At 37.5% G+C, this 19,023-nt stretch overlaps 1 protein-coding gene across 5 annotated transcripts in view; it reads right to left on the minus strand.

Annotated features, from left to right (window-relative positions):
* The window catches only part of PPFIA4 (PTPRF interacting protein alpha 4), a 125,072-nt gene that overhangs the window by 16,205 nt on the left and 89,844 nt on the right, over positions 1-19,023 (minus strand). For all 5 annotated transcript variants that reach the window (XM_081947493.1, XM_081947492.1, XM_081947491.1 and 2 more), the window contains exons 14-22: positions 17,063-17,204; positions 13,103-13,308; positions 9,686-9,926; positions 9,307-9,342; positions 6,866-6,999; positions 5,073-5,239; positions 2,663-2,756; positions 1,462-1,543; positions 467-667 (exon numbers count right to left, since the gene is read on the minus strand). In XM_081947493.1, coding sequence (XP_081803619.1) covers positions 467-667; positions 1,462-1,543; positions 2,663-2,756; positions 5,073-5,239; positions 6,866-6,999; positions 9,307-9,342; positions 9,686-9,926; positions 13,103-13,308; positions 17,063-17,204 — 1,303 coding nt within the window. The remainder of the gene's footprint in view (positions 1-466; positions 668-1,461; positions 1,544-2,662; positions 2,757-5,072; positions 5,240-6,865; positions 7,000-9,306; positions 9,343-9,685; positions 9,927-13,102; positions 13,309-17,062; positions 17,205-19,023) is intronic.

Genomic DNA, 19,023 nt, shown 5'->3' on the forward strand with positions numbered 1-19,023 from the left:
ACTCTGGCATTGAAGTGTGCAAGTCTTAAAGCTGTCAAGTTACAAGACCCTTGCACCCCTAACCCTTTAGAAAAAAAATCCCAGGGGTGTTCAAACTTGACAGCTTTAAGACTTGTGGGCTTCAACTCCCAGAATTCCTCCTCTCGCTCTTCATCTTGATGATGTGCGGATGGGTGGGGGGAGGGAGCTGGAACCGGTTCTAAACGGCACTGTAGATTTGTGGAACCTCTTCTATAGAAGAGGTTAGAACTGGCAGGAACCCACCCCTGTTCCAAAGGGACAGAAAGGATAATATACAATTGACTTTCTCTGAGGAATATGGGGATTTCCATTTTCATTCAAATCCTAGAGAGGACCTGCAGTCTCGAGTCTGACTAAAGGCCTATGTGTTTGTTTTACATCTAGTGTTAAATATGGAAAGAAATCCCAAATTATAGATCCCAAGAAGCCAAGGTAGAGTGCTTACTGTTCTGGAGGTGGGTGGAGCAGAAGGGCTTGTGAGAGACACCATTTCCTGGATTGCCAAGCGCAGTTTTAACCTGTGAAGGGCATTACTAATTCCAATTTCCCTCTGGATCTCTGTATCTGACAAGGCAGACATAATTGCACCGCTTTTCACATTAGCTCTGCAAGCTGCAACATACCAGGCAGGCATGCCCACCCAAAGCTACAACATAAAAGGCCAGAGATGAGTCTGCATTTTGAACTGCACAAATGTCACATACTAAGAATTTACAAAGAACAAAAGCATTGAAATATGAGATTTTGACTGACTATTAAATTCTTCTTATTCTTATGACATACATTCTCATGACAATGCTGTATATTTCTTCTATCATCCCCACATTTCATGGTATAAGACACATTATGCTGAATTATTAACATTTGGGAAGGGTAGTCAAAACAACAATATTCAAAAAATATCTACCGTATGTTCTATATTTACATAATCTTTCAACATTTTTACTTAAATTTGATAGGACCCAAAGAGAAAGTTATTTCTCTTATTAATACAGTTTAAATCAAAGTTTGTCACATTATAAATATATGTATATATTTCAAACTTGAGAAAGGTTGTCAGTTTACCCTTAGGGCAGTGAGTAGCCAAAATCTTCCATATCTTGCCTGCTCACTTTTATTGCTATTACACACACAGTCACATGCCTCTGCTTAAAAAATGATCCTAGGAAATTAAAAATCAGACTTTGCAACACAGCACAGATAAAAAGATCGGGCATGTGATTATATTGCAAAGTCAATTCAAAATGACGATAAAACTCCAGATCCTCACACTATGAATGTGTAAAATGGAAATCCTATTTGCAGATACTGTCCCCAAATGTCTTCATTTGCCTTAAATCTAGATATGCAACACCAGTTTCCAAATATATCAGTCCATTATGAACACAGTTTACCTAGCCAAACATCATTAACTAAACTGAGTAGGTAAAAGAAGCTTACCTCCAACCAGGAGACCACAGTTGGCCCATCCCACTGAGCAAAGGGAATACCCCTTCTTCTAGCATCTTCCAAAAGTTCATGTCTGGAAAGGGACATGAAATACAACAGTTCTTACTAGCTGTGCATTCCTCCAGAAAACAAACAAAACCCCAACACTGAAATTATATCTAAACAGTTGATAACAAATTTAGCAAGTTGTCCCACAGAATGTGGCAACAAGAAAGCATGCAATATGCAGTCAATGTCATTTGGTATTATTTTATCCTGATCATTGAGTTCACTGAGCAAAACTGGAAAGCTAGCAACAGCTTTCCAGTATGAATACCGATAGACATTTTGGTAACATGCTTCCTTCGTACATCTCAGCTGTTCAATACCACATGTGCTCTGGCATAAGACACAAGAATGAGCAGCTGGCATCATTAAAGAAAATTGGTTCTATTCCTTGGCAAAAGAGAGTTAACAAACTTCTTGTCTAAGTTTTAGTTGGAAGATAGCAGCTATAGAGTTACATATGAGTGTGGAAGGGTGGTCTTTAGTATCAGGAGTCAACTTTCTATGTAAAGAATTATCATATTCTAGGAAGTGAGTGGGTGCTAGATGTGAGACCTGGACCATTGGTTATAAAAAATCTGGGGAAATGTTTTTTTTAGTTTAGTTTTTTTCTAATTAAACCAAGTTTTGTTTTAACTGAATAGGCTCTTAGGAGTTTCTGAAAGAGATATGTCTTGATCATTTGCCCAGATAGTGACAGGCAAATCTATTCTGATAAACTGTGATAATCCTTGTATAACAGTTTCACAATGTAGAGAAGGAAGCCTTTGAAAGATGAGAATCATGAAGTTTCAGATCTTCCTCTTTCTTCTTAAGCTGCCATCCACAAATATCTCCATCTTTCTGTTTATTTAAATTGTTTCTTTAAGAAACTTGAAAAATGTTATAAAGTATTTCTTTCAGGAGGGGGAAACAGAATAGTTCTCACAAAGTAGTTAATTAAACTTTTCTTACAATGTATTTCAGGAAAGAAATTAGTTTATTCTAGGATGATAATTCAGTCCAATCAATGTGAAAACTTGTGCTAAAATATTTCCCAAATATTCTACAATGAGCTGCAATTCATCAAGTGTATACCCAAATCAAGACATAAATTTCCACTAATTGTTACAATATTGATTAAGACAGTAAATACAACTTTCCTCACTTTTTTTTGAGTCGTCGATCTTTTTCTGCTTGTGCTCCTAGCTTGCCAAGACCAAGAGAGTCCTGTAGGTTCATTTCTGAATCTGTTAGGAAAACTATGAAACACAATAGATGAAGAATTAGACTACAAACTCCTCGTGCTATATACTAGTACTACCTTTAAAAAAAACCTTCAAAAACAGAAACTAATTTATGCCTACTCAGGAAATTCAATTTGATATCAATAAATTTAAACACAGTAATTCAATCTGCCAAGAGTAGGAAGCTTTACTTAGCTTAATTTAAGGTTGAAGATTTGATATTTGACAGTATCCATGAGAATCCGACTATAGACAAAGATTGTTTTTGTAGTACCACAATAATACACTAAATCCTAAATATACACAATTATAAAATTATTCTCACCCAATGTTTCACTTTCTTCGTGAATATTAGTAACCACTGTTTTATTGTGGTGTGATGGACAGGAATATGAAAAATTTAAGAAAGAAAGGACTTAAGCTGGGATGAAACCAATTCATCCTACTTTAGGCCCTTTCTTCCTTAAATTTGTCATAATCCTGTCAATCCAGACCTTTCCACTTCTGCTTCCATGCCTTCCCTTCTACTGGCCTCATACATTATTACTTTCCAACATCCAGGTCTATGACCCCTTGCCATCACTGTATTTACTAAAGCCTAATTAGATTACTATCAGCCATCCTGATTCATTCCCAGTCTTTGAAAGCGGGTTGAAGGTTACAGCACCCGATGATGCAAACACACAAAAATAAACAGGATCCCCAAAATCTTATTTCCTGTTCTTGAAATCTTCTGTGGATAATTCTGTAAACCCCATACCATATTGTCATTTTCATTGACTGCTAAACTATGGGATGCTTTTGCAAATGTTTGTACTCCTAGTCCTTCCTTGTTTCAAAACTTTTCAATTTTCCACCAGTGATCTAATCCAGTAATTTTTGTTCACAGCCTGCTGTGCAATAATAGATACTAATTTAGGTAAATAGAAAGATAGATTATATTTATGAATAAGATTAGAAATAAGATTGGTGCTCAGTTTCCCATACTGTATATTAAAAAGGGTGAACATTTTTTTGTTATTTCTCATATTCAGTCTCGAAGTAAGCAGTTGAAACAATCATCCAAAAGGGTGTTGGGCATCTATTCAGTACAAATGTTAAAAGGACAGGTAGCTACTTCAGTATGCTTTAATTTGGATTCATATACTGATCAGGGGATTGGACTCATTGGTATAAATGGCTTCTTCCATCCTGATAAAAAACTTGAATGAATCAAGGGCCTCCTTTAGCCAATTCCTCTGCTTCCGCTATTGTACTGTTGGAAGAAATGTCCTTCTGGGTTCGCTCCCAAGTGGGGAAAAATACACTGGAGGAATGGAGGCTGCTTACAAAGATGGTTTAATGTTTTAATGGAGGACAGGACCGCATGGCTGGAGGTCCTGGGGAAAAAGGTGATCACGTGCTTCCAGGTGTTGGGTGATGAAGAAGAAAAGGGAAGAAGGGTCGAAGAAGGGCTTGCAGGGCTTTTTATAATCTGTTTGGCCCCACCTAACTGTTTCCTGTTCCTGTGTAAGAAATGTATTCTGATTGGTTTCAGACTCACATGTGCCCATGCAGGGGCAATCCTCTAGGCTGAGTTTTGAATCCAGGTTTGAGTTCAGATGCCATGTGGTCAGTTGAGTAAAGGCTTATATTAATATGCCTTCATTCCCATCCAGTCTTTTATTATGTAAAGTGGACTAGCTCGGGCTTTAATGGCTCATGGACAAAAGGTGGGGGCAGGAAGCTGCAGGGAGTTACCTTGTCTTTTTGAAACATGTTTCTTTTCACATCCAGAGAAATATTCTGCCTTTTCAATATTTCCTAGGATATTTCATTTTTCTGGGAGAGGGCTGGGTGATAACTTCCAACAGTACTTTCAAGCTACGCCGCTCCTTATCAATCCAGGAGTTCTATGTGATCAAGTCATTAGCTTTATTCACTGCTTCTGATAATTCATAGTTCAAATTCCTATTTAGAAGATCTGGTAACTACAATAATATTGATAGGCCAATGGCTGACAATTTATTGATATACATAGGATATTATCAACATACATTTTACAGCGTTGTATTATTTCTTTCTAATGCCTTTGATGGATCTCTACCTCTATTATATTTTATTGTATTAAAATATTCAACAATTCAATAAAATGAAAATATAATCCTGGAATTTGCAAAACTGAGGAAAACTGAAATTTAACTGCCATTATCAGTTCTATGTTTATTGTTTCCATCCTATTATTTTCTGCTCTTCCAAGGACAGAGAAAGACAGCCCCCTCTGCTAAATAATCAGCTTCCACGAAATTTGTGGAATTCCTTTATTTAGAAAAGGTGAAGAGAATCAATTACCTTGTCCAGTAGCGCCTTCTCTGCTCAGTTGGATTAAGCGCCCTTTTTCTTTCTTTCCAAACAAGCGTCCAATTGAAGATTTGATGCCTTTCCTCTTGGAGCCTTTATGCAGTGAATCCTGGCTGCTATTACTGCTGCTGGGGTTACTTGCTTGATCCTCTAGAGAACTAAAAGGATAGGAAAGAAAAGTTCATGATGTCATTATAAATAGTGAAGTTAAGGTCCTCCACTTGGGATCAGCCTCATTACACATACATACACACACACACAAACACACACACACCTCTTTTCAAAATACCCTTCTCAGAGACCATATTCAACTAATCTCTGTCTGGGGGAAAGGATAGCAGTGCAAAACATCTAGAGAAAACAAAACTGAAACGTGTATCCGAAATTCATTCTGTGGAATAACAGGTGCATAAATCTTTCATATATAAAGAATTATTTAGCTAGAATAGTTAGAACCCAGAAAAGAACCCCAAGATATTCTGTTATAGACTATTATGCTCTGAATGTTATTTACTGTAATAAGACTTCCATTAACTGATTTTCTATCCATTACCATTCTATCATCATCAAAGTATCAAAGAAAGGAAATCTCAGTGATTGCAACAATTGGAGGGGCATAACATTGCTATCAGTCCTTGGAAAGGGAAAAGTTCTATGCCTTGTGTTGCTCAGGAGATTGGAGCATCAAGTGGATGTACATCTATGTGAAGAACAAGCTGCATTCAAGAAAAGACGCTCCTGCAACAACCAGTTCCTGACCTTAGGAAATATCATTGAACAGAGTTTAGGTTTCCAGAAGCCAATGGTAATTAAATTTATTGACTTCAAAAAGGCGTTTGACTCAATTCATTGAGAATCACTATGGAATATTGTAAAGTTCTATGGTATTCCTCAACATTTTATCAACAGCTTTAAGAACCTGTATTATAACTCCAGCTGCTGTGTACAAATGGAATCTGGCAACACAACCTTCTTTAACATCAATACACGAGTAAGACAGGGATGCTTGTATCACTCGTTTCTCCTCTCTATGTACTTGTTATGAATAAAGCAATGGATAACCCTAGCTTTGAAATCCTATGGGCAACAATCCATCTAATAGATTTAGATTTTGCAGATAACATTACACTGCTTAGTGAAAACAAAGGGGTGCTTGCAAGAAATGACCACTAGTTTAGATAATGAGTCCAACTAGATTAGCTAACATATAAATTATGAGAACAAGTTAATGCAAATCAGAAGGGTTCAGAATAATATGCCTATAATAGGCCATGGCCCGTCTATAGAACAAGTCCAACAATTTACTTATCTCTATCGATGAAGGTAGATAAGGATATTAACTCTCAAATTGGAATGGCAGCAGCTGTGTTTCAAAGCCTGCACCCAGTTGGTAAACGTCTACGGCAGCCATAAGTATTATCACAAAGTATTATCACTCTTCAAGAGTGTTGCTATACCAACTCCAATATGTTTGTGAAACATGGAAATATACAACCAAGATGATTAAACAGTTAAATGTTTTCCAACAATGCTGTTTGAGAAGAATCCTCCGTGTCTATTATTCCTCCACATAAAAGGAAAAAATAGTATTAGGCACATTCTTCAAGAAGTTTTTATAGATGTAGTGTACTGAATAAATAACTTCTCTATCTATCCCAATTCAATAGAACAAAAGTTTGAAAACACTTATTTATAATATCTGCCTTTTCACCTCATATAGTTGAACATAACTGACAGCCTATAAAATGACAGATTGCCTCTGTCCCCTTCCCAGACATGTATACCTCTTGCCTTCATCTTGACTAAAAGCAGGATGTCCAAGTTTCTCCAGCCTAAGGCTCCTGGGTGAAGAAGGAGGAGAAGTCTCACATTTGATGGTTGTTTTATCTTCTCGACTCTCATCTCGACCAGCTGGTGACTGAACAGATAAGGTAAACTCAGACTTAGACAGGAGATTCCTGTCTAAAAACTTTCCTCCAATCTCTACTACGCTTATCAAAAACTTGCTAATTAGTTAAAGGAGAAGACAGAACAGAATCACATGCATCAAGTATATCATAATAATAATAAATATTTATTTCTTAGCCGCACCCTCTCCCGAAGGACTCGGGGCGGCGTACAATAAAACATAGGAAATAAATATATAGACAAACATACATATAACAAAAACGTATACCAAAACATATACAAGGAGGAGGTGAGCTGATGAATAAAAACAATTAAAAACACAATGTTTAAAAACCCCTAAATAATTGAATACAATTAAAATACCCCAAATAAAAAAAATCATGGGAATTACTGCTTACTCTATGCTCAACAAGAGGACTGAATGGTCAAGTTATAATTATGAGTGTTCTTTGGAATGATATGATCATAATATGAGGCAATACAGTCAACAGCAACAGGAAGGAGAAGGCATATTTTGACACATTAACAATATGAAGTCTGCAATATGTAGCAATCAGGACAGGAGGCTCTGACTTGCTATCATTTAAACAGAAATTCATATGTACTTCTATTTTAGATTTGAATGAATCATATACAAAGTAGTACTCTATGGGCACAAGGATTATTTTTGAAATAACAATTGTTAATACATTTTGTCAGATGGGAGCAGCGAATTTGCTAGCTAAGCAAAGGACCTGGGACCCTCTCATCAGGACTGAAAGAAGTACCCTGCAGAAACTGCCTATTCAAAATCATCAGAAGTACAGTTTAAGGAGTACTGCTAACGTAACTGAAAATAATAGAAAAGTCATTCAAAAAAAATGGAAGATATATTAATACACCACACTGTTTTACAAGAATTTGGTCTTGAACAAAGCCACTGTTACTGCCTCATAAAAATATGTTCACAATTCTCACTCATAGAAATTTCTGAACTGGCAAATCAGCAAAGAAACCAATTCAGCATATCTCAGAACACAAATCATTATTCTTAAACATAGTTTGACACTGCAAACCTAGTTATTTAAGCATCCAGGAACAAAGAGCAGAGGCCTTTCTATAAGATAAATAAATTATAACCCCCTAGCAGAGAAAAACTACTTCTAAAATAGGAATTGGCCACAAACCTATTCTGAGCATAGAATCATCAGGCATTCTAGTTGAATGCAAAGATGCATAAAAGGGAGAGGCAGGTGAAAGCATGCAAGAAATAGCAGGAATAGGGCAAGAACAGCATTCCTCAAGGGAAAACTGGATTTAATATCAAACTCCAAGCCCCAATTTAAATAAGCAGAAATACAATGAAGAGAAACCTAGTTTGCAACTTCATCACCTCTCACGAAAAAATGTCCTCTATCTGCAGCCTAAGACTTGCAATATTGTGTAATCTGTTTATGGGATGTGACATAGTTATGGGAAATTAGCACTGTGTGCTTTTTATTGTCCACCTATTCTTTGCCCTACAGAATCTTATCATTTAAATATTTTAATATCTAAATATACTTACTTTAAAGCTTCATGTCTAATTTACTTTTTTAACACACTTCCTACTGTATTACATAGTTAGATGCATCTTGAATGTCTGCATTTGGGACTTTTGGATTTCAAAGTTTACCTACTAACTTGTTTAATATGTACCCTGCCTTTCTATGCTAGCAAATATTCAAGATGATTTTACTGGAAGCATACATGAACAAATCAAATACATAAATTTATTCACACTGATAGGAGAGGCACTCTTGGAAAAAGTGTGATATTGTAAACATTCTAACAATTTACAAATGAGCACAGGTACATGTGCTTATGGATTCTATATAAATTGATATGAGTACTAATTATATGAATCCATTATATATAAATAACTACTACTTACAACCTTCAAGCAGCAATCTATTATGAACTAAATGGCTTGAAGCGAACACATGATCTCTCAGCAACAAAACTTAATTTTGAAAAGATTACTGCAATACTTATCGCTCTATATTTATGGTAGACCATTTATACTTATATGTAGAAGGGGGGGAAAACCCTGTAGGACTAGAGCTATACAGTATGGTAACATTTTATCTGCATCTGAGAATGACACATTTTCAAATAATAGTCAGAGTAAATATTGCTTTATTCTTTAAAATATTTTCATCATAACTTTATTGTTCATAAGACTACAATTGCAATGTTGTAACTTAGACTGTGTTTGTTTAAGATGACAAAATACAGTTACAGAATAGGAGCAAGAATATAAATCTACAAAGAAGAGCAAAGAAATGGACAGACTCACAAGTAGTTTCCTTCGGTGTTTCCTCAAATCACTTGGCTGTCAAAAGATTGACATAAAAACAGTGGAAGTTAGCTCAAAATTACTCTAGGGAGCAGATGGCACATTGTTCAATACAACTGGGACTAGAGAAACTATGAGCAACAGCCACGGTGGAGGACTTGTCAAGAGGAAAAAAAAATGTGGCATTGTAATATTAGACTAAATAGCTTTAGATATTAAATAAAAACAAATTAGAAATGCTAAAGGCCACAGTGGTTGGGCAATACAGCTGACCATTATAGGACATAATGGCAGCATTGTAAAGAACATAGCATACCATCAAAAATCCCACTTCCCAGGAGAACACACTTTTATTATTTATTTATTTTTCAACTCTTACCAGGGTCATACTGCACATCCGATCAAAGTCCTGAGCTGTGCTGCGAGAGGTGAGTTTTGGAGTAGAACGTCCACTGACAGGAGGGGATGAGCTTGCCAGAGATAGGGCAGTTAAAGATGTGGGGATGGATGCTCTCTTGCGTAACTGTGTCAGATTTAGGGCTTCCATGCTACCACTGGTGACACGGCTCTCTAACTGTTCAGCCCGCAGCTCAGTTGATTCTTTCTCCTCCTGGATCATTCTAGACCAGATCATAATTTAATCTCAGCTGAGATTTTACTATTTTTCATAAGGACGTGCAGATAGAAGCATTCAAGATTTGTACGTTAAACACAACTCTAGTTCACAGAGCAATTTGGTATACCATGCTTATGTATTATACCAAAAGAAACTTGGAACCATCTAAGTAGTTAGGTAAGCTTACTTGGGTTTATTCAAACAAATACAAGAGCTATTTTTTAAAATAATATTTTGAAATATTTATCCATACAACCTAAAACTGTTCTGATGCATTCCTTAATTATAATCCACATTTTCAATGTTCTCATAATCCTAGAAAAGTCAACTTTTTAAAAAATAGCTTAAAATTGTGATGTTGTCAAATGACTCTACATATTGATTCTCCTTGTATTTTAATCTATGGTTGTATTTTATTTCCTGCAAAATCATTAGTATAACTTTTTTACTACATTAATGTAGTGTAATTTCCATCACAAAATTAAGACAGTCATATGATTTGTTTCCTGTATGTCATTGCAGACATTAGGCAAACCCTTGTTAAATCAGATTTGTCATTAGTTTAAAAAAAAACCTCTTGCAGGCAGCAGAGCCAAAAAAATGTTTGTGGTGGACTTTCAACTATGAGATTGAGGTGGTGATAGAAATACTTTAAAATTGCTCATTAATTTCTACCTGACTTGGTAGTAAATTCATCTGGGATAAGATATATTTGGTACCATGTTGGTTCACCTTATTTATTCATTTATTGTTTTTATGTTTGTAACTCTATACTCCCCAAGGATGCATGACTATTAACAATTAAAACTAACATTCATTCATGAAACAATCAGTAATTGTGGACTACCCTCCATCATGCTCTACTACAGTAACTGTCCCTTTAGAACAGTGTTTCTCAAACTTGGCGACTTTAAGTCCTGTGGACTTAAACTCCCAGAATTCCCCAGCCAGCTATGCTGGCTGGGGGATTCTGGGAGTTGAAATCCACAGGACTTAAAGTCGCCAAGTTTGAGAAACACTGCTTTAGAACAACCCATGGGTCTGTGGTAACTGAACTAAGAACTCATCCAGACAACCATTTCATTTATTTGATTTGGTATCATCAAACTCTATCACCTCATAACATAAGAAAGAAAAGAAAATACAATACAATTCAAAAACACCATCAGCAAACAACAACAACAAATAAATAAAAGCAAAGATAACACAAGATGGTAAACCCAGCAAAGAACAGAACTCAGGTAGCCAGGGTGAGTTCTGTTGTTGTCATCTGGATTTATCGTTTTGTCCAAGACCAGATTTTCAAGGCCCTCCAAAATGCTGTTTGAATGGGAGCCACCCAAAATGCATTTAATATTTCTCTCTACTACCTACTCATATTTAATATGCTTTCTTCCAATTTCTGGAGTGGCAAAAAAAGGTATGCCAGCCTAATTAGCTTTTTTCCAAGAGCCAGTCTCTCTTTTCCCTTATAATTATGCTGGTAAGCAATGCTGCCTTTACAGGTTTAATATGGAACCAGACACTTCCTCCCCCACCAAAGCTTCTGTTCCACCTGTTGAACAGGGAAAGCAACCATCGATCAATCTCTTCAACACTGTGATGCAATAGAATTGGGTCAAAGGAACCCACCAAGAAAAGACCAGGCCCTCTTCTTTCACTCAAAACTATTATAACAATGAAGAACAATGAAGTTTAATGGTTATATTTAAAACAAAGTAAACATTCTGTACCATCCTTCAAGTTGCCTAAATAATAGGTGCCCAGCAGAAAGATGCTCTGCAACAATAGGTTGTTATCTGGGCTGGATCTAAACACCTGTCTAGCACTGTTCTGGGAGAGTGATGTGTGTAAGTGTATGTATATGTGCAAATGCATGTCAAAGAACCACAAGAAACCAGCTGATGAGTCAATGGTGAAAAAAGGCAGAATGGAACACATAAATATTCTCAACTGAAACCTGTTCTGTTACACTCATAACAACATATCCTTTTCTTACAGTTAGCTGTGAAGATCGCTGTACAACACTTCTCCTAATGCACTCAAATACACACACACACACTTACATATATTTTCACCCAAGTACTCAATATGTTTTTGAGCAGGTCTATTTTTACAAGAATGGTGAATATAGGAAGTCATGTAGGATCTGATTTGCATTTCAGAAAGTAAAAGCCAAGCATTGCCTGTGGAAACCGGTTGTCATGTCAACCAAGTTACACAAACCAACTAGCACGGAGGGTGATGCTCAGCAAGCATACAGGATAGCATATATACCTGCAGCTAAAAGCATCCAATAGGAGCTGGGGATATCTTAGTTCCTGGCTAAGCATCACCACAACTATTGCCAATATGCCTGTATAATGAGGCCTGCTACCAAATACACACACCACTTAAGATTGGACTTCCAGGTTCTTCTAAGTGGTAACTCCTCAACCTTCTCTGACAATCTACTGTACTCTTACACACCCCTGATGACAGCTTTTCACTTTATTGACACTAATCATTTTTCCCCCAAAGAAATCTCTCTGGTGCTGAATTACTTGGGAGTAGGTGAAATGGAGACCACCTCTCTGCCTGCCTTCCTTTCTTCCTCCCTCCCTCCCTCCCTCCCTCCCTTCCTTCCTTTTATATGCTTTTGAGAATGAGCGTTTTGATTCAGAAAAAAAAAGGTGTTGCAGGACTTATGGCTGTCCCCCAGCAGGAATACATAATGTAAATAGATAGATATGAACATAGACAGGACAAATTAGCAAAGTACAGCAACAACACACATCTCAAATGATTTTTCATATAATATCTCCTTTTGGTCTGTTCCTCCAGCAACATTTTTTCAGCAATGAAAGAAAGTAAAATTACACACTTAATACTCTTCATATATTACAGAAAGTATAGATTGTGTTACCCAGACCGAGATCTTCGGAGAGATGATATTAGAGATAGATAAATGTGCCAGTTCTGGGGGTCAGTCCAATCAAACTGCTCATATATTTTATCTCAAACATTTCATTACCACTCACAGAATTCCTTATCATCTACATGTAAACATTTGGAATATCAATCCAGACAATGTTTTCCTAATTTATTTCTTGGAGACAAATCACACACTTTTGTGTCTAATCCTTGAACACATACAAAATCAACTAAAATACACAGAATATATACACCCAATGGAGATACCTAATCTCCTCATTGATGGCATCCAGTTGTTCCTGCAGCATCATGGCCAGGGTCTGGGCATCAGAATGACCACTGGGAGACAACATGTCCATAGAGCTGAAAACTGTCTCTTGGTCATCCTCATCAACATCAGAAATCTCCGGGTCACTATCGAAATTGTGAGCTGAAGTACTCAGGATGCCACTTGTTTGACCATGCTCCCAATCCTGGGCACAAAAAAAAATCACAAGGTATCCCACATAAGGTATGATTCCCACATAACTGCAATACCAATTTCACCATCTTGCTGAAATATCTGTTTGAGATGCCAAATTGTTATGTATGCAATTTAAATGATTCCAATGTTTCAGCTAAGCAAACAAGAAAATTCTGCTGAGAACAGAAGATAGGTTTAGTTCCTTGAGGATCTCCTGCGTTTGAAAGGGATGCATACATACAGTGCAGGCCTTCATCTTGTTGCCAAGCAAAAGAGTAAACCTGTTGCAGAGATGTGATTTCCACATTACTCATTCCCTCCCTAGCTTTATGAACTTGGTTTGACTGCTCGTTAAGAATTTTTGCCTCCAAAGTTGTGGGTGTTCTAAAACCGACAGTTTTTAAGATGGGGCTGGATAACAATTTGTCTGAAATGGCATAGAATTTCCTGCTTGAGCAGGGATTGGACTAGAAGACCTCCAAGGTCCATTCCAACTCAGACAAAGCTAAGAAAGAAAGAAAGGGGGGGAGTGAAAGTTCTTCAATACTTCAGATATTTGAGTACAGATTGGGTCACAGATTCTGGCTTAGTAAAACAGCTGCATTCTACTCATATTAAGGTCAAGGTTCCCCTTGCACATATGTGCTAGTCATTCCCGACCCTAGGGGAAGGTTCTCATCTCCATTTTAAAGCCGAAGAGCCAGCGCTGTCCGAAGGCGTCTCCATAATCATGTGGCTGGCATCACTAAACGTCGAAGGTGCACAGAACACTGTTAACTTCCCACCAAAGGTGGTGTTTGTTTTTCTACTTGCATTTTTACGTGCTTTCAAACTGCTAGGTTGGCAGAAGCTGGGACAAGTAATGCGGCGCTAGGGATTCGAACCGCCAAACTGCCAACCTTTCTGATCGACAAGCTCAGCATCTTAGCCACTGAGCCACTGCGTCCCTTATTCTACTCATAATAAGCTAGCTATATTGTGCAACACTAATGTTAGTGCTTTAAGTCAGCAGCCCCCAACCTTTTGGGCACCAGGGACTGGTTCCGTGGAGAGAGGTTTTTACATGGACTAGAGAGAGTATGATTTCGCATGCTTCGCTGTTTGCACTGCTCAGTTTCTGACATGCCATGGACCAGTGTGGGGAAATAAAACTTAAAATAGCAGAAAATAGTATTTGTAATGCTACAGATATGCAAACAGAAAAACAATAGTGCTCAGCAATTTGGACAAGAAAATATTGAATCAGCAAGTTAGCAAGCAGATTACTTTGACTTTCAGCTGATTAAACCAAGAATCTCAGTTCTTAAAATAATGAGTTTGGATTCTGGGTGAGCAATTTTATCCATTCCATGTGTTCCAGCTTGCTTATCTTACAACCTGAGATGCTAGAGACCATATCATGGCTGACAGTGGACTTAAGGTTCTCCAGACTTATGGCTGGGGGGACTTCAATCTGCCATTCCTGGGTTCGGCCTCAAAAGCAGCTTAAGAATTTATGACCATTATGGAGTCCATGGGTTTACCCTGGTTCATTTCAGATCTGACTCGGGACAGTGGTTACAGACCAAATTTGAATTTTTTGGAGCAATGGCAACACAATCTGGTGAGATCGCATTGCCATTGCTCCAAAAAGAAGATCAAACCTAATATTATCCCTCCTATCATGGTCATATCACGCCCTGGTGTCCTTGAGATTTTTTTATGCTGCCCTCTCCACAGGGAGGTCAGGTCCATTTGAGAGGTTCACCTCCAGAAACTGATGGACTCGATTGAGTTTCAGAGGGTACTGTGAGATATCTCAGAGACTTTGCTGCGCAGTCCTGCTGAAGCCCTGGTAACATCCTGGAATCCAAGGGCAGATAGGGACTGGACAAGATTGCGCCTCTCCAGATCCATCACACCCGATTTTCCACATTGTTCACAGGGGAGTGGCAAGTTCTGGAAAGGGTTAAGAGATGCCAGCACACCACTGCAGAAAAATGAAGGATCACTTTGACTAGACACAACTTATAGCTGCTATTATAGGCTACCTAGTGACAATAAGAGTGCTACATGGGGCTAACCTTGAAGAGCATTCAGAAGCTACAACTGGCATCATGGGCAGTCTTTGGGTCCCTGCAGTGTCCATGTTTCACCATTGGTCAAGGAATTTCAGCTGGTGAGGTCCAGGAGAAGAGACTTCTCTGCCATGCCTCCTGCATTCTGGAACATTTTGCTCCCCAGGGTGAGATCTGCTTCCACCCTCCTGACCTGAAGACCTGGCTCTGCCAGTTGGCTTCGGGCCTCAATGGGGGAGTATCATGCTGAAGGTGGTTGATGGACCATTTCCTCCCCCGTGCATTCTGCTCTCTTCTTTCCTACTTTTAATAATAATTTGTGCTATTAGAGATATCTATGTTTTCATGGTTTATTGCTTTTAATGTTGTAAACCACTCTTGCCTGTGGCTAGATATGTGGCAAATAAAATTAATAATAAATAAATCTCTTACAATATGCTTTATAGGCTGGAAATGATTCAAGTTGATACTCAAAAACCTGGGTGGATACAGTAATTTTCTTCTAGATATTTCAATCAGGTTCATAGTAGAGTGATTGTGGAGGAGTATGGAGGTGGCCTTGAAGAAGGAATTCAAACCTTTAGGTAAACATCATCTTAGCCTGGATAGATGGAAGAGAGTAGCAACAAACTCAGAATTTCCCTTGCCTTGATTCTCTTTAGTGTAAGAGAAGAGAGCGAAAACCTCTGTCAGGCTTTCAAGATTCTTTTATTATACCCTATAACAATATTAATTCAGTAATAATGTAATTATTACAGTAATTCATGTGGCATTTATTTCTTGACCTAGTTTATCTCAAATAGCAGGTTGTGATCCTTTATTAACGTACAGGAATCTGATTTTATATGGGAGTTGCAGGCCCTATACAGAATTTTAATATTTATATTAGAATTTAAGAAATTTATTGCCCTTTATTCTGCAGCTGATCGACCCTTTCAACTCTCAAGATTAATGGGAAGCAGTTTGGAAACATACTTACTGAATTTATGTATGTATGTGCTGCTTTTTGGGTTCTTAACAAAAAGAATTATTAATACATTTGCTATGATGCTGAGTATGTTGGACTGAGGAATGACTTCATTACATGATTAAAAAATAGGAAGAAATGTAATAAACTTCAAAACTGTCGTTTCAAAGAAGCACACTGAAAAGGTATCTATTTGTTTCAATATATAATTTTACCCAAAGTAAGTAATACTTATTTGAGCAGTCCACTGATCCCCAAAAAACATTTAAAATATATATTACATGGCTAGCACAAATCTCCAATGTGGCTGATGAAAATAATTATAAAATAAAACATAAGAAAAGAAATAGCAACACCGCATCCCAACCAAATATTGAAATACAAAAGCTAAGAGCTCTTTCTTTGTTTCCCAGATTTCACAAGATTGCAAAGATCCTTTGAAATTTCATCTTACCACCTTCTTCTGTATAAGCCCATCCCATAAATACTGTCCTGGCCACCATCCAGTGAAGTAGCCTTTCTGCACAACAGGGAGTCTCTGTCCTTTAAAAAGGTTTAGGTTTGCAGCTGTCACTGCCAAGCGAAAGGCCATTGTCCCCCCCCCTCCCATTTAAAAGCACAAGACAGCTGTTGCAGCTGTTGCCAATACAAAGATTTTATGGTGGACTCCAAGATGTAGGCGTAACTGGAGCTGCCCCCTAGAGATTTGTTTGCAGCAAGGCAAACATCAGGAGTTTTACCTTGGAGGGTTCTTCCTGCAGAACTACAAAACGGCTCTTTGGTGCCCGATGAAGACTAGAAGGTGTTGCAAAGGGGTCCGTGGATGGATGGACCATAGTACTCAGGGGATATCTGAGATCAGGAGTACTTCCAACAAGGGACCTATTCAAAATTAAAATGGAAAAAAATATTTACTTTAAAGAAATAATGGAAGTCGTATTGCTTAAAGTTTAGCTTTCTATAGAGAAATCCTGAATTTAAATACATCCAATATGGTTTGTCTTATTTTGTACCAATATCCTAAAATACAGATATATTGCCAGAGATTATGCATTTAAAATCACAGGATAGGACAGGTTTCTTATTTTTTCTGGTTGATGAGAAAATTTGGGGCTAATAAACATTTCAAGAGCAGTTGTAACTATGCTGTAGATATTCTTACACAAAGTTTGCCATGATGAGTGTGTCTAATCACAACCCCACCTACATACCAAAGGGCAATAAAGAAGCAGACTATTTCATTATCTATGAATCTTCTGTTTTGATTCAGAGCAGCATTGATTGGGTCTTTCAGGCGCGTAGTTAGTCATTTCCAGGATGCTACCTAGCGGAGTACTGAAAAACATCTGCAAGCAAACAACAAAGCTCTGGAAGCACCAAGAACTCCACAGTAAATTTCTTGAAACAGTAAAGAACTTCTGGGAGCTAGTAAACCATCTTAGTATACGACATCCAGTAGAAAAAATGAACTTTTCAGTGTTGAACTTTTGAAAATTGAACTTTTCCTAGAACATTCTGTCCTGAGAAGGTAAATTTTATCTCAACTTTATGTGTAGATCAAGGGTTTTTGGAAATAAAGATTATACTTAAGACTGCCACTTTGCCTTGCAGCATCCTAGCTTCCCATTGGATAATTTTTTAATCAAAAGACTTATTTAAAATAAAATAAGGTAGGCAGGATGCTGGGCAAATACTGAGGAAAATGTCAGCAGATGTGTCCTTTGTTTCCCCAAGGCCCTATCAAAGACTAAGGCGATTTAAATCAAATTTTTCTAAGAAACAACCAAAACACTGAATACATTTATAAGCAAATAAGCATCCTTTGTAGAAAAACGTATCATAATCTAGATATATTGAACCTAGACTTAGATGATGGGGGCTATCTCTAAGACTCCAAATCCTAGAACAAAAATATAGTCAAGGTGGCTCAAAAATATGTGTGTGTGTGTTGTATTTGTGCATACCAGGGGTTGTAACACAAATATATATATATATATATATATATATATATATATGTATGTATGTATGTATGTATGTATGTATGTATGTATGTATGTATGTATGTATGTATGTATATGTATGCATTTGTGTTACAACCCCTGGTATGCCCAAATATGGGAGGGAGCTCACTACTCCCCCTTTCTGTCCTTCGGCTTATTACAGAAGACCATCCAGGCAGAAAACCATATTTTTATTTTTAATGTTGCCTTTTTATATTTGTGTTGTATTTGTGCTGATAAATAAAGGGAGACTAGTATAGATCTATTTCAAGCTATTTAGCTCTCATCTGTAATAAGCCGAAGGACAGAAAGGGGGAGTAGTGAGCTCCCTCCCATATTTGGGCATACCAGGGGTTGTAACACAAATACATACCTATTTCCCTGGCTCAGCTGATAAGGAGGAGACCCTGTGGCTTAGTGGCTAATACAACTGCCTAATGTAATACAGCCCTGGTTCGAATCCCAGTAAGGGTATGGCTAGCTGATGAGAGCTAAGTAGCTTGAAATAGATCTATAATAGTCTCCCTTTATTTATTTATCAGCACAAATATAACACAAATATATATATGGGTGGAGTAGAGTACTGCTAAATATCAGTGAAGGAATACTTGTTCTCTGAAGATCAAGACCTGTTTCAGGAATACTTTCTCATCTCCAGGGAAGAGAGGCACAATTGTTTCTCTCTCCCCTTCTTTCCTTCC

This window comes from Natrix helvetica, assembly GCF_964273705.1.
Source record: "Natrix helvetica genome assembly, chromosome: 3".
NCBI lineage: Eukaryota > Metazoa > Chordata > Lepidosauria > Squamata > Natricidae > Natrix > Natrix helvetica.